The following is a 15,268-nucleotide window of genomic DNA, read 5'->3' on the forward strand; positions in this document are numbered from 1 at the left end:
ACATCATTAGTGGTTGCTAAAACCATGATCTCAAATTACCACCCACGGATAATTTATTAATTACACACAGTCAATTTATAGCAGACAGGTCTGGGCCACACTACCCAGCCAGCTGATCAAGTGTAGCCTCCACCATACTGAAATAACTTCATTATGGTTTGATGTGATATTGTAAATATACAGTATAGTCTGTGTAGTATTCTTATTGAAAATGGTTAGCCTGAATCAATGAGACAAATCCACAAGTCAGTAAACTGGCCCAGTCAATGTCACAAAAAACAAAAGGCAGGAGGACTGTTATAGGTGGAAGTTACAAACCTTGGTCAGATTCTGTATCTCAGTCCAGAGCATGTGTGTAATCCCAGCACTCAGGAAACTGAGGCCGGAGGATCACTGTGAGTTCGACACCAGCCTGGGTGACATAGTGAGTTCAAAACCAGCCTGGACTGGACAGTGAGACCCAGTCTAAAAAAAGATTTTGTAAGTTTTAAGTCAACTACAGAAAATATACGAAAGGCATTTTGAGGGAAACTGGGAAAATGGACTATATATTAAGTGATACTGAATTAATGACAGTTTTATTGTGTGATAATGGTATAAAGACCTAAAGGATTTTTTTTTAGAAAACTCATGTTAGATATTAAGAAGTAGAATTATATCTGCAAATGTTTTCAAATGGTTCATCAAACATACAGAGGGGTGAGGCTGAGGGGTTAGCTCAGCGGGGGTAAGTGCCTGCCTTGCAAGCATGAGCTCATGAGTTCAATCCTGGGTACCAAAAAAAAAAAAAAAAAAATACAGAGGGACACTCAAGGTGGCAAAAATATAAAGCTAGATAGAAGGTATATAGTTATTTATTGTACTATTATTGACAGTTTCAGTAAATTTGAAATATTTCAGAGTAAGAAGTTAATGAGAATTTTTGTATGTCCAAGGACAAGCAATTATTATATATTTTATATTTCTTTCATCAGTCATTTTTCTTTCCAAAGCTGGGGGTGCTGGCACATACCTACAGTCTCAGCAGTTGGGAGGCTGAGGCAGGATTGAAATTTTGAGGCCAGGCCTGGCCTACATAGAAAGTCTCAGGTCAGCCTGAAGTACAGAGTGAGATCTTGCTTTAAAACATACAAACAAGGAGGCTGGGGATTTAGCTCAGTGGCATAAGCGCCTGCCTTGCAAGCAGGCAGTCGTGAGTTGGATCCCGGTACCGATAAAAAGGAAAAAGACAAACAAACAAACAAAAAGCCATACAAACAAAACAAAACACACCCAAAACATCACCATTTAAAAATAGTAGCTCTGTTAGTATCTTTGGCTGGGAGATAAAATGTATGTTCACCTAAGGAGGAAACACCTGTTCTTTGATTTGTCTCAGTGTCCTCGGGGTATGAACGAAGATGGAATGGGTATTATTTGAGAGTAATTACTGAGCATACAGAACTTTCAGGCTTAAAAAGATCTTAAAGATCATTAATTTGTTTAGTTTGTAAGTAAGAAAACTGAGGTGAATGAAAGGGAACGACCTTAGTTCACGTAGCTAGATAGCAGACTGGGACCAAATTTTCTTTGTTTCAACTCAGTGTTTTTCTACTAAAAGTTTAATATAGTATGCTTATACTCACTTTTTTTTTTAATTTTTGGCTTTTTGAGACAGGATGTAGTGCAGGCTGGCCTTTAATTCACAGTGTAGCTGAGGTTGGCCTCAAACTCATGGCAATCCTCCTGCCTCAGCCTCTGGAATGCTGGGATTATAGGCATGTGCCACCAGGCTCACCTGCATGCACTATTGATTCTATAAATTGTTTTATTACATGCTACAGGATTTTGAAATATTTATCAATGTTGGATACCAGCTAATTATAATATGATCAGTAAATTTAGTAAATTGGAATAACAAGGGTAAATATTAAGGTAATTCAAAGCGCATTATTATTGTTTGGAGTGGTTTTATAACTAACTAGACTTTTCCTAATGATATTTTAGGTAAATGTAATAGTTACCAGTATGTGAGTCACTTTCAGTCTTTTGGAAAAGCTTAATGTATTTTAATTCTTCCAAAACCTCATAGCTAAACACTTTTCTGTCATTTTGGGGTAGAATCAGTGTGGTCAGCATTCTTCATACTTTTGATTTGTGATTCACAAGGAACCTAGAGACCTTAAGTTAAGCATTTTAAGAAAGTTTAGAACAGTAACACTTGCTTGTGTCCTTATATTGGTGACAAAAAGAATTATTGTGCTTGCTTCAGCAGTACATATGCTAAAAAGTGACGTCACCATATTAGAAAAACTTCAAAAGTCTAAAGAGAACAGCGCCAGTGTTTCCCAGCGTAGCCATCACTGGTATCTACAATATTGTAGTCTTCTTTCTTTATATATCCCTCGATGCAAATAGCATAGTTATATGAGTGTTATTGTACTGTCTGTCTGTCTGTCTCCGATTTCCTTTTTCCCCTTTGGCAGGGACATTATCGACTGACTTGTGGTTTGCTGGCTTGTTAAAGTGTGATTCCTTTTGCTGTCCACAGCATGATGAGGTAACATCAACTGAAATAAATGCCGTCAGGGAAAACAGTGAACTAGCCACAGAGAATGAAATGGAATTATCCAGAAGGTACTGAATCCTTGTACTTCACTGATGCTCGGTTCAGGGTGGGTAACCCAGCACTGATTGCATGTGATCTCATCCCATAGGATTGATGTCACCATCACTGTCATCCCTATTTTACAGAAAAGGAGACCTAGGGTTAAAAAGATTAATTTGCCCAAAGTCATACAACTTGCGGTCAGTGTGGGGAAGCAGGATTTGAGCCGGGTCGGTCTAATCTGGGGCTGTGCCATGACTGTGCCATGGGCCCTGCAGGAAGGAAACAGGTTCTGTGTATGTTACTATGGTAACAGTTATGTGCTTTTAAGAATATTTTAAAATAAAAATTTGGCAGTAATTTCAAAGTTAACAATTTCTCCCTTCCCAAATTATAGTGTGGTTACTTTGGCCTAAGAAATTCAATTTAAAAGGCAATGAAGCATGGGCTTGCTCTGTATTGGGGGAGTCTGAGAAGCCCCTCTCCATGCAGACTTATGCCTAACTCAGTCCTACTTCCATATCTTACAGTTCGCAGTTTTTCAAGTTCACAGGGAATATCGGTTACTCAAAAGTTCAGTGTTGGCTGGGGATCTAACTCAGTGACAGAAGCACCTGCCTTGCAAGTACAAGGTCCTGAGTTGGATTTCTGATACCAAAACAAAAGTTTGATATTTGGCTATAATAAACAAATATTAATTTTCTATCTTCATGTGACAGTTAATGGACTTATTTACTTTTTCCACTTTAGGTTTTTCTTTCATTAAGGCTAATTTACTTAGCATACAGAGAGGTCTTACAAATCTGGGAAAATATATCCAATCCAATAATAATAAAATTGACAAAGGATGTGAATATACCTTAGGTAGCATATGCCTAAAGCCCCCTCGTGTGTGTGTATGTGTGTGTGTGTGTGTGTGTCTGTGTGTGTGTGTGTGTGTAGCCACCAGAAGGTGTAGTGAGAACGTAAAATAAACCATGACCCAGATCTCTGGGAGGCTGAGGCACAAGAATCACAAATTTGAGTCCAGCCTGGGCAATTTAGTGACTTAGTATAATCCTGCATCCAAATCAAAAATTTAAAGAGAACTGGAAATGGAGCTCATTGCAAAGGCCTGGGGTCTAACCTTCAGTCCCGCCAAATAAACAAATACATAAGATAAAGCTAAAACAAATCTTGTTCTACTTTTAAGATAATATTCTTCATGTAAATTCTCAAATGTGGAATTTATTTATTTATTTATTTAGTCTTTTTGAGACAGGGTCTTGTCATGCAATTCAGGCTGGCCTTGAACTCACTTTGTAAACCTGGCTGGCCTCTAACTCACAATGATCTTCCTGCCTCGGCCTCCCCAGTGCTGGGATTACAGGTGTGTGCCACCATGCCTGGCTCCTACTGCAATTTAATAGATGAAAAATGGCGTTTTATTTTGTATTTTTCTTAGATTACTAATTGTTTTGAAGCTCCTCACATTTATTAACATTTTGCATTTCCTTTTCTGTAGCTTTTATCCTTTCTCAATTATTTTTTAAAGTCAGAAATCACTTCAAAATCTTATCGTATCTCATGATTTTCCCAAATACTGGTTTTTCATTTGTCATGGTGAAGTATAGGAGTATTAGTTAATAGAGTCTCAATTATTTGAAGCTGAAAAGCAGAAGTGCTCTGATCCCTTAAAATAGTCTACACAGTGCTTTTTTGGTAGTTAAGACTGCATATGTACATACACACATACTCCACATTTTACTTAATTCTATGATATCATTTGCTTTCACTGATACTGAGAAAAAGACCCATACCTTTACATGCTCAGTAAACATCTGATTTGCGAAGTTGCCAAAAGAACCAAAAACTTCTGTGTAGGCCCTTCTATTACTCAGAAGTACAAAAGATGTTTACAGTTAATATTTTAGTAAGACTAGAGTCTGATCAAAGAACCATTAAATTACAATATGTATTGCCTGAAATAAATTAGTAAGTTCTCAATTATAATACAAATCTAAAAGATATATAGCATGTTATACACACACACACACACACCTTGGTACCCGATTGCTTTGAAACTCTTTGGATTTGGCACTCAGTGCATCTTGACATGAGAATTCTGTCCTGGACCCGTCATTTGTTTGGGACTGGATGTACAGGCCAGCGCTCAGACTTGACTGCCTCGTGACTCACATTGCTTCTTCCAGCCCCCAAACAATTTTTTTCCAAAGTGATTTGGTGCTCATCAAGCCTTCCTGAAAGCATCAAGGTCCCAGTGTGTGTGCATGTGCACATGTGGGCGTAAGCACATGTGTGTACAGTATGCACATACACATATGTGTGCATGTATGTATGTTTCATTTTATAGCACAGAAGATAATCTTTTAAGGACTCCGGTTGTGGAAAAGCAGATGTACTTTCCTCTGCAGGATTACCCAGTGAACAACATGGTAACAGGTAACTTAACCCTTAGGGTGAACCCTGGCAAGGGAAGAGAGGTGGGGCAGGGTGCAGGTAGCGCTGCTATTGTATGTCAAGTGCTCAGCCTGCAGAGTCTCTCTCCTCTGTAGAAACAGGTCACACAGTAAATAAATTCAGCTACAGAACGGGCCCAAGGAAGCCCTCCTATCTGGTGCTCACCCATGGTCTTTAGGAAGGGTAAACCATTCCCTTGCTCAGACAAATCAGTGCGTGCCTGCTATTCTGGGATCAGGTCTTTTTTGTGATCCGATGTAATTATCTAAAGAAGGTCTTTTCTGTTTCATCCAGAGATATTTGGATACTTTGATCTATGTAGCATGAAATGTTACCCTTCCCATTGCTGAGACAAAATACCCAACACCTAAAGTCAAAGGGGGAAAGGCTGATTTAGCTCACAGTTTGTAGAGGTTTTAGTCCATGATCAGCTATTTGCAAGGCAGAGTGGCTTAAGAGGGGCAACCATTCATGGCTGCAGAAAGCAGCAAGAGCAACAAGGGAGAGGAGACAAGTCTCTTCCTGTCCTTTATATCGTATGCAGGGTACTGGGATTAGGGTGGTGCTGATCCAATTAAAGGACTGACCCAGCAATCCCCGCCCTAATCCCAGCACTCTTAATCCCAGCATTACACTAGGAATCAATCACATGCTATAGATTCACCCACCTCCAAAAAACACTCTATGGCTGCATGAGGCTTTGTGGAGACATCGAGATACAAACCATAACAATGACAGTCTTTTCTTTTAGTCTTTTTTGAGGCAGGGTTTCACAATGTAGTTCAGGCTCGTTTTAAACTCACTTCATAGCCCAGGCTGGCCTCAAACTTGCAGCGATCCTCCTGCCTCAGTCTCCCAAGTGCTGGGATTACAGGCATGAACCACCACACTTGGTTAACAAGAGCAATTTTAAAATACTGAGTTTTTAAAAATTGTTTTAAAAACATGACAATGTTAAGAGCATAGGTTTTTGAAGGGATTTAAAAATAATTTGTATTATGTATCATTTTTTCTTATTCAGCAGTATCAAAACTACCTCTAGTAGCAATATATAAATCCCTAGTGACCTCTAATCATTTCTTCTGGTCGTTTTATTTTTATTTCTTTTTAATTTGAGTACAGAAAATATCCCTTTGAAAAGCACTTTAAAAAGAAGTTTTAATGTATAGTTTGGGGGTGTTTGGGAGAAATCAAAGAACTTGGCTGCCTAGTGATGATAATAGAAGTCAGTCCTGGGCCCCTAAAGAGGTTTTTTTTTTTTTTCTTATTTTGGTCTTTTTGAGACAGGGTCTCACTATGCAGTCATGCTGGCCTTGAGCTCACTTTGTACCCCAGCCTGCTTTTGAACTCCTATTGATCCTGCTGCCTTAGGCTTCCAATGCTGAGATTACAGGCATGAGCCACCATTCCTGGCTCCCTTGAGAGTTCTTGTGGGCTGCTGAGGACAATAAACCAATGAAGGCCTGGAATCCTGAGAATGGCAGTGTCTGGCAGCTGCTCAGATCTACCCCAGGACCTAGACCTTCAGCTCACACGTGGGTATCTGAAGCTGTACGTGTGGCATAATGCTTGCACTGACTGTGCTTCAGGTAGCTCCACCAGCAGGAACTAAACATCTTGTGTTCCTTGGATTCATCAAATACCAAGTAATTAATAAACAGCTCATTGGTAAACATTAAAATCAGCTGTGCAATGAAGACTTGCTTCCCTAGCACCTGCAAAGGGGAGAGTCTCATGACTTACTGTTAGGTAAGGGCAGGTCAGGGAATTTCTTCATGACCACCTCCAAGGCAGAAAGGAGAAGAGACTAGAGTTTGTATGCCCCACAAAGAGGAAGAGAAAGTCTAGTTTCCATGGGCTGCTCCAGATCGGGATCATGAATAAGAGTAAAAAAATATGTATGATAATATCATACCTACCCTTCTCAAGGGAATATTTTACAGATGTAATTTTTGTTTCTGTTCTTACATGTGTCTTTAGAAACCTCAGTGTACAAGTGCAAATAAGGAAACACTGACTTTTCTTCACTACTTTATTTTATTCAGGTCACCGGGCGTGATGGTCCACACCTGTAATAGTAGCACTCAGGAGGCTGAGGCAGGAGGTCTCTATGAGTTCTTGGCTACATAGTGAACTCAAGGACAGTCTGAACTACACAATGAGACCCTGTCTCAAAAATATGCATATATATTTTACACAGATACCCAGCCATTGTGCTAAGACCATGAGCATGAAACCTAGCAACAGTGCTTCAAGTGTCATGCAAGGTACCAGCTCCTCAGGATGAATATGTAATCATTGTGTACTGCACTAATAAAAATAAGGATTAGAAGAGATCTAATAAAATAAGTGGCCATTATTAAAAATAGACAGATGCTAATCAATTTTATATGGTTGAATTCATAGTTTATTAACTATGAATTTATTATTTATTATTAAAGTAACTAAAATATATGCACAGATTTCTTGTTGGCCTTGATGGCAGTGGCGTTCTAAATTCAATCGTACTTGAGCTGTACCCAAATTTTTTCATGTGATACTTGCTTTTAAATTAGATTTCACCTTTAGTATAGACCACAAGCATTTGTATTACCTAAAATATAATCATTCAGATAGTAAGCAATTGTGTTCAAGTAATTGCTTAAAGTCTTTGAGTCTTTAAGCTCTCTACATTTGCGCAGTTTCCTCTTCTGATACTCATGTCTATTTCAGATTATTAATGTAGAAATAGCAATTTTTCTAATTAATTTTTCACTAAAGAATGTTATCCCAATCCCAGCACTCAAGGAGGATCATTGCAAGTTTGAGACCAGCCTGGGCTACAAAGTGAGTTCAAGGCCAATCTGAACTGCGTAGTGAGACCCTGTCTCAAGAAGACAAAAACAAAAAACCCCCCAAAAAACACAAAAAACAAAAACCAGGAACATTATCCCAGTGTTGGCAGCATTGTCTGCTCTGATAGGGAAGGAGAGCTATTTGTGCTCTTAGTAGGTAGATGAATAATAGAAAACTCTAGGTGTTTACTCTCTAAGCCAGTTACTCCTTGGTTGTCTTGTTCTAGGTACTTTTTTGTTCCAGTTCCCACCTGAACATCATACGCTTAGTCAAATCAGTCAGTCAGAAGTCCATGGTTTAAGTGGCCATAGTGGTCCGTGCCTGTTATGGCTGTGTCTGGGGGTCCCCCCAAGCCTCATGCACTTTCAGACGGGGCTTCTTTGGAGGTGGCTGAATCCGGAATTTGTGATTGATTCGTAGTGCGATGTTGGGATTAAGGGTGTGAGGGTCACGCCGGGCCCAGGGCGGGTACTCTAGGTACAATAAAGGGATGGACAGAAAGAGGCTTGTTTTCTCTCCTTCTTGTCGTATTTGTTGTCTTCTGCCACCAAAAGCCATTGGCCCTCTGCTATGTGCCATCCTGCCTTGGAGCCAGCTGATTATAGACTGAAACCTCCACAAACCATGAGCTAAACCATCCTTTCCTCCTTTAATTTTGGGTGTTTGGTGTTTTGTCTCAGCAATGAGAGAACTAAGACAATTTCTGTGCTCCCATCTATTTGGGAAGGTACAGCAGGAGGATTGTCAGTTTAAGGCTATGGGCTACATAGTGATGCCCTGTATCCAAAAGTAAAATAAAATAAAATAGTGACTTAAAAGTGGTAGAAAGTTATAGGGCAGGGGATGGGAGGGGGAGAGAATATATTGCCTGATAATGATCAGATTTCACAGACAATATTCACTGGATTATTTAATAATCTTTTAAATTCTTTCCTAAAAAACATGTTTTAAGGGGCTGGAGGTTTAGCACAGCAGCATAAGCGCCTGCCTTGCAAGCACGCAGTAGTGAGTTCGATCCCCGGTACCGATAAAAAGGAAAAAGACAAAAAACAAAACAAAACATGTTTTAAAAACCTTAAAGACACTGTGTTAGCTTTCCACCACTGTGACCAAATGGCTGAGAAAGACAGCTCAAAGGGTCTCAGATGTTGCAGCCAGTAGTTGGCTGCTCTTGGTGGCAGGGCCAGGGTGCAACTGAGGAGAGCGGGAGTGTGCACCCTGCTTCCCAGGCAGCCACGAGCTGTGAGTGCCTCAGAGCTCAGCCCTGTTGGGGAAGTCGGGGCCTCAGGGTCCCGTAAGTTCCTCAGACCCCAGCAGCTGGCCACTACACTGTGCCTTTAACACGGGGAGGCCTTTGGGGGACACTTTGAATCCCAGCCATGACACACTGAAAAGCAGGTATTATAAGATTCAAATGTGTATTATGTGTTTTCCCCCCGTATTTTATAGGTTACATATCAATTGATGCCATGAAGAAATTCCTTGGGGAGTTACATGACTTCATTCCTGGAAGCTCGGGCTATTTGGCATATCATGTTCAGGATGAAATTAATATGTCTGCTATAAAAAGCCAGTTGAAAAGGAAATGTTAAGTTAAATTGGGCATTTATTTTGCATGAAATGTCACCAGAGATACGCATTTGAGACCTGGAAACGGGAAGGGGCGGAGGAGTAGAGAAACCTGTCTCTCCGTGAGGCCTCAGTGAGAATCATTTCATCTCTGGGTTGTGACATTTGTACTGGACTTTCCCGGCTATGCAACATGTCCACAAATTCCGAGCAGACAGATTGTCTTTGAATACTGTATGGGCCTCTCTCTCTGTCAAATGTTTTTTTAAATTTAATATTCTATTTTTTCTAGGGTCAGTATTGTGAATGTAAGGGTTAATGATTCTGGTTGTTTTATTTATTTATTTATTTAATTTATTTTTCTTTTTGAGACCAGGTCTCATTGTGCAGTTCAGGCTGGCCTTGAGTTCACATTGGCCCAGGCTGGCCTTGAACTCACAGTGATTGGCCTCAGCCTCCGGAGCACTGGGATTTCAGGCATAGGCCACTATGCCTGGCTTTGGCTGTTTCACTTTGAATTTAAAAGTTAGAATGCTACAATTGAGCTCTGAGTGTCAGCATAGGGAGTAAAACATCTTAACAGTTCATTCTTCTCCCCGCTGGTTGCCGATGCTGAACACCTGGGGAGGAATGGCTCTGAGCCTTAGTCCTCTGAGATGAACCCGCAAGACACCGAGATCACCGCTGCACAGGGCCTGGGAGGATGTGGGGGCGAATGCACCTACAACCATGGTCACCCACGTCAGGTGGGCCCAAGTCTCCCCGTGCTGCCCAGGCTGGCCCTAGCTCCCGAGCATCGGGGACTTGGGCGAGCCGCTGTGCCAGCTTGCGGTCCTAGCGTCTCGGCGTGATTCCCGTCTTCATTCGTGTGCGGAGGCTTGTGGAATAATTACATTTTGGAGATGTAATGACCTGTCTTTCGCAGCTGTCATCTTGTTAGAATTGCTCTTTCTTCTAGAGATGTACAGTGGCTGCAGACTGTTTCCACCGGCAACTTTCCCTCATTTATTTCTGTGGCTAAGCCCTTCTAAATCTGTAAATTAAAATAAACACAGTTAATCATCTTTTCCGGAAACATATTAAACGTTCTCTGTCCTGCATGCTTTATCTGAGTTGTTTGCTGATGGCTTCTGTCTTAGTTACTTTATGCTCGTCGCTGAGACAAAATACCTGAAGCCCAAAGTTGGGAAAGGAAAGGTTTATTTCTTACAGTTTTTGGAGGTTTCAGTCCACACTCAGTTGGCTCCAAGACAGGCAGGCATGGCTGGGCTGCAGTTCATGGTGACCGCCCACAGCAAACTCGAACCAGCAAAGAGAAAGACACACCTTCTTCCTGCCATTACATCACATCCCGGCTCCACCCCTATGTGGGTGCAGCATTGACACCATCAATCCAAGCACTATACAATGAACCATCACAAATGGACAATGCAAACTCATGAGGCCTGGGGGACACAAACATAAACCATGACAGCTTCTTACATAGCAACCAAACATGGGGGCTTTAATCGGTAAGAGGGTTACATAAATGTACACCATGTGCACTAGGGTATCTTGGAAGAGCGTATTCAGTATTTCTCCAATACCACATATGTTGATATAAGAACTACAGTGTTTCCCAACTAAAACTGATTTCATCCTCACATGTATAAAGGAAAAGTCAAATGCAATATATATACCCTTGAAACAGCACAGAAGCAACAAAATCAGTGGATACCATAAACCTGTCAGGAATTAGAAGCACACAAAGAAAAAAAATAGGGAAAGATAAACTGTCCCTGAAAGTTTACCGCCATAAGTGGAAGGGAAAGGTACTGTGCTTTCAGGTACTGTCCCTTTGAATTGTTTCTTCTCAGGGGAAATAGCTCAGCGTTTAACAATAGCAGAGTGGGGTGGCACCTTTGTCACTGTGGCTTGTTCCACAGCCTCTCCCTGGACTAATTTTGTCTGTGTTTTGTTTTTGGTGCTTGGAGTTGAACCTTGGGCCTAGTACATGCCACAGTCCAAGTTTAGCACATTTTCATCCCCCCAGAATGAGCCTGCTGCTCCTTACAAGTCACTCTACACACCCCGAAACACATAGCCACCCCCATCACTGACCTCCCTTCTGTTTCCAAGGTTCATCTATTTTTTCATACATTTTACACGAACGTTATCGTGCAGTGCATGCTTGCTTTCTGGACTTGGCTTTTACTTAGCATATTATAGTCAGGGCTTTTCCACTCTCTGGCGATTGTAATGCTTCTACGAACCCTTCATGTACAGATTTTGTGTGGTGTGCGTTCTGTTCCTCTTGGGTCAGTGAATAGCTGTGTTTAATGTTTTGAAGAACTGTCACATTGTTTTCCAGAGTAGCTCTGTCATTTTCACACACACCCCCCCCCGCCCCCCGCTAGCAATGGTCGGTGATTTCTCACTTCCTGGACAGCACTTGCTGTCTGTGCACTGATTTATGTTTGGCTGCAGCACTGTGCACTCCAGGGCTGCTCTCCTGTGGAGCTGCACCCCCAGGCCCTGCTAGCAGGTGTGATGGTGAGCATCTTTTTACATAACTGGTGGCCAGCTTTATATCTTTGGTCTATTCAAGCCTTCTGTCCACTTCTAACTTGGGTTGTCTTCTTATTATTGAATTCTAAGAGTTATTTATACTTTCTGGATACAATTTGCTTACCATATGTGCAATTTTCAAATCCTTTTTCCTAATCTGTGGTGAGGTTTTTGTTTGTTTTTTTACTTTTTGTTATGTTATGTTTTGTTTTGTTAAGGCCCTCATGTAGTTCAGGTTGGTCCTGACTTCACTATGTAGCTCAGACTGGCCTTGAATTCATAGGGGAGTCCTCCTGTCTCAGCCTCCTGAGCCTGGAATTACAGGTCTGCACTACCATGGCAGGCCCTTTCTTTATTACTGATACACTTGGCAGCATAAAGATTTTTAATTTTAATGAAATCCATTTTTTTTCAACAGGGCCTTACTCTGTAGTCTAGGCTGGCTTTGGACTCATGATGTTATGTTGCTCAGGCTGGCCTCAAACTCACAGTGATCCTCCTGCCTCAGCCTTCCAGGTTCTGAGATTATAGGCATGTACTACCATACCTGGCTTCCCTATTTTCTTCTGTTATATTTTTTATTTTATTCCCAAGAACCCTTTGCTTAGCCTAAGATCATGTAGATTTACTCCTACATTTTCTCCTAAAAAAGTCTTATGTGTAGGTCTTTGGTTAATTTTGAGTTTTTTTCTTTTTGATACTGGAAATCGAACTTGTGACCTCACACTTGCCAGGCAGTTGCTTACGCTGCTGAGCTAAATCCCCCGCCCCAATATTGAGTTATTTTTTGTATGTGGTATGAGGTGGGAGCCTGGATTGATTCCTCAGCATGCAGGACTCAGTTTTTGCAGCGCTATTCTTTGAAAGACTATAATTTCCCCTGCTCACCATGTACAGTCTCGGGGTTCCATCCCCAGCACACACACCCCCCTGTATTTTTCTCTCTGTGATGATGATGATGATGATGATGGTGTGTGTCTGTGTTTGGTACTGGGGATTGAACTCAGGGCCTTTCTAAAATTTAGAAACAGGGTTGCACTGAGTTGCTAAATTATACAAGGTGGGCTTGAACTTTTGATTCTCCTGCCTCAGCCTCCCAGAGTGCTGGAACCACAGCTCTGTGTGATGTGTTATTATAAAGAATTAAACATTGCACATATATATAACATAAAATGTAAAGACTCTTAGGATGCCACCTTGAAAGGTAATTGCTGAAACAGTACTATAAATAGCCTGGGCTAAGTGACCTCTGAGGGAACTTCTAGATTTATGAATTTATACAATTTTACTGAGTAAAAGAATCCCCAGAAATGCTATTTAGCATAACATCCCTTTAGTGTGAGTGACTCCCTAGACCCTCATGTGAAGGCCTCACTGCTGAGTGCTGTATCTCAGTGTCTTGTCACCGGAACCCACTTAAACTATCAGCTTTATTAATCTATAGACGTTACATATCTGTGTTTTTAATTTACTTTATATTCTGCATTTTGCCAAAGCAAACATATTCATGAGTGACCCCAGACTGCTACCCTGGCGTGGAGAGGGCTTCGTGTCTCAGCAGGCTTGGCCTCGGGGTGTGACCTGGGGTCTCCCCCAGCCAGGCTGCCCCTCCGAGTGTGGGGGAGGTGAGTCAGCCCCAAACTACAGGCAAACTGTGAGGACCTAGGGGGGTTTCCTTCATAAGGCAGTGAGTGGTGACCACCAAACCAGTACCTTTTGCATTCAGAGTGGAGCTCCTGGGTACAGGAATCAGTGGAGTTAGGGGCCTCTGTGAGGCGGTGCCTGTGGCCTCCCTGCCCTAAGGGGCTGGAAAACAGGCACCCACAGTAGCTGAAGGGGAAGGAATGTGCTCACCCAAGACTGTTGTGCAACTGAATTTGGAAAGAAGCTTTAAAAAGCTTTCTTAACAACAAGTGCTTGGAATAGTTTCTGCTTCCTTTTTTTGGGCAGGGGGGAAAGGGTGAGACAAGGTTTCCCTACCTACTGCGGGCTGGCCTTGAACTTGTCCATGGTGGCCCAGGTGGACCTCAATCTCATGGCGATCCTCCTGCTTCAGCCTCTCAGTGCTGGGACTACACAGGTACTCCACCACACCTGGCTGGAGTACCCTTTCCAGTGAACAGCGCCAATGTAATAGCCCTCATTTCTTCCTAAAAGATCTATCCAAGAAATGTTATTTACCTAAACATATAAATAATTACCTTAAAGGTAAGCAGTTAAATGTCTCAAGTAGAAGCTCAAAATTGGCAGTATGGCTTTTAAAGGTAATTGTATGCTGGCCTCAGATGGGGGCTCTCACCAGAGGGCCCCCACGCGACCTCAGAGCTGCGTGGGGTCTGTGAGTCCTGCTGGCCTGGAGCGTCTCTGCCTCCTTTTCCTCTAGGGCTCCTGGTCCCCCAGGCTCCTTCCCCGCAATGTGCGGTGGTTTCCCAGATCGCCCTTCTTCTGAGAAGCTGGAAGCAGCCGTTTTTTCTGCTGGCCGGTGACAAGCCTATTCTGTCTTGCTGAGTAAAGTGACACAGTGCCACTGTAGACCACCTGGCATGTGAATATTGGGATGGTCGTCTCTGTGCAGACCTTAGGTTGGGCTGTGGAGGACTCTCCCAGAATTTCAAAGAACTGGAATTACTCAATGTTGTGTGTCTTCACTGCAATTAAGCCAGAAATCAATCAAAAGCAGTAACTGCTTTGATCAGTGTACACTGTCATCCTGGCACTCAGGAGGCTGACGCAGGAGGATCACTATGAGTTTGAGGCCAATCAAGGCTACATAGTGAGTTCAAGGCCAGCCTGGACTATAGAGCAAGTCCCTATCTCAAAAAACCAAAAATAAATAAATTAAAAACAAAACAGTAAGAGGATGAGTATAGTTGCTTAGGTAATATTGATTAAATGGGCATCAAATGGAGAAGCCGGTGATGTAGCAACCACAGGACGAGAACTTTCCTGGAAGGGCTGGGTCAGGGAACTCTGGCCCTCAGACCAAGGTGCAGATGCCTGCCCAGATGGCCAACTACTGCTGTCCATCGCCCGGGACGCATGAGATGTGGTCATCCCCCTGGTCCTGAGGCCTGACCTTCACCCAGCGACCTCTGACTAAAGGACTCTGCAGTCTCTCATTTCAGGGGAAAGTGACACCAGTAAATGAGCCCCAGGGTTAGAGGGAAGCACTTCAGTGCTCGTGGGAAAGTGCAGGGTGACAGGAGAGAGAGGTGGCCTGTAATGTGTTGACCGGCGCAGCCCCAATGAAACAGGAGACAGGAGACGCTC

At 42.3% G+C, this 15,268-nt stretch overlaps 1 protein-coding gene across 1 annotated transcript in view; it reads left to right on the forward strand.

Annotated features, from left to right (window-relative positions):
• Terb2 (telomere repeat binding bouquet formation protein 2) overlaps positions 1-10,535 on the forward strand; it is a 17,000-nt gene extending 6,465 nt beyond the window's left edge. The window contains exons 5-7 of the mRNA XM_003471756.4: positions 2,531-2,616; positions 4,941-5,029; positions 9,332-10,535. Coding sequence (XP_003471804.1) covers positions 2,531-2,616; positions 4,941-5,029; positions 9,332-9,474 — 318 coding nt within the window. The 3' untranslated portion in view covers positions 9,475-10,535. The remainder of the gene's footprint in view (positions 1-2,530; positions 2,617-4,940; positions 5,030-9,331) is intronic.
• The last annotated feature ends 4,733 nt before the right edge of the window (positions 10,536-15,268 follow it).

This window comes from Cavia porcellus, unplaced genomic scaffold (assembly GCF_034190915.1).
Source record: "Cavia porcellus strain 051 isolate PalLab524CR breed Dunkin Hartley unplaced genomic scaffold, mCavPor4.1 scaffold_1, whole genome shotgun sequence".
Lineage (NCBI taxonomy): Eukaryota > Metazoa > Chordata > Mammalia > Rodentia > Caviidae > Cavia > Cavia porcellus.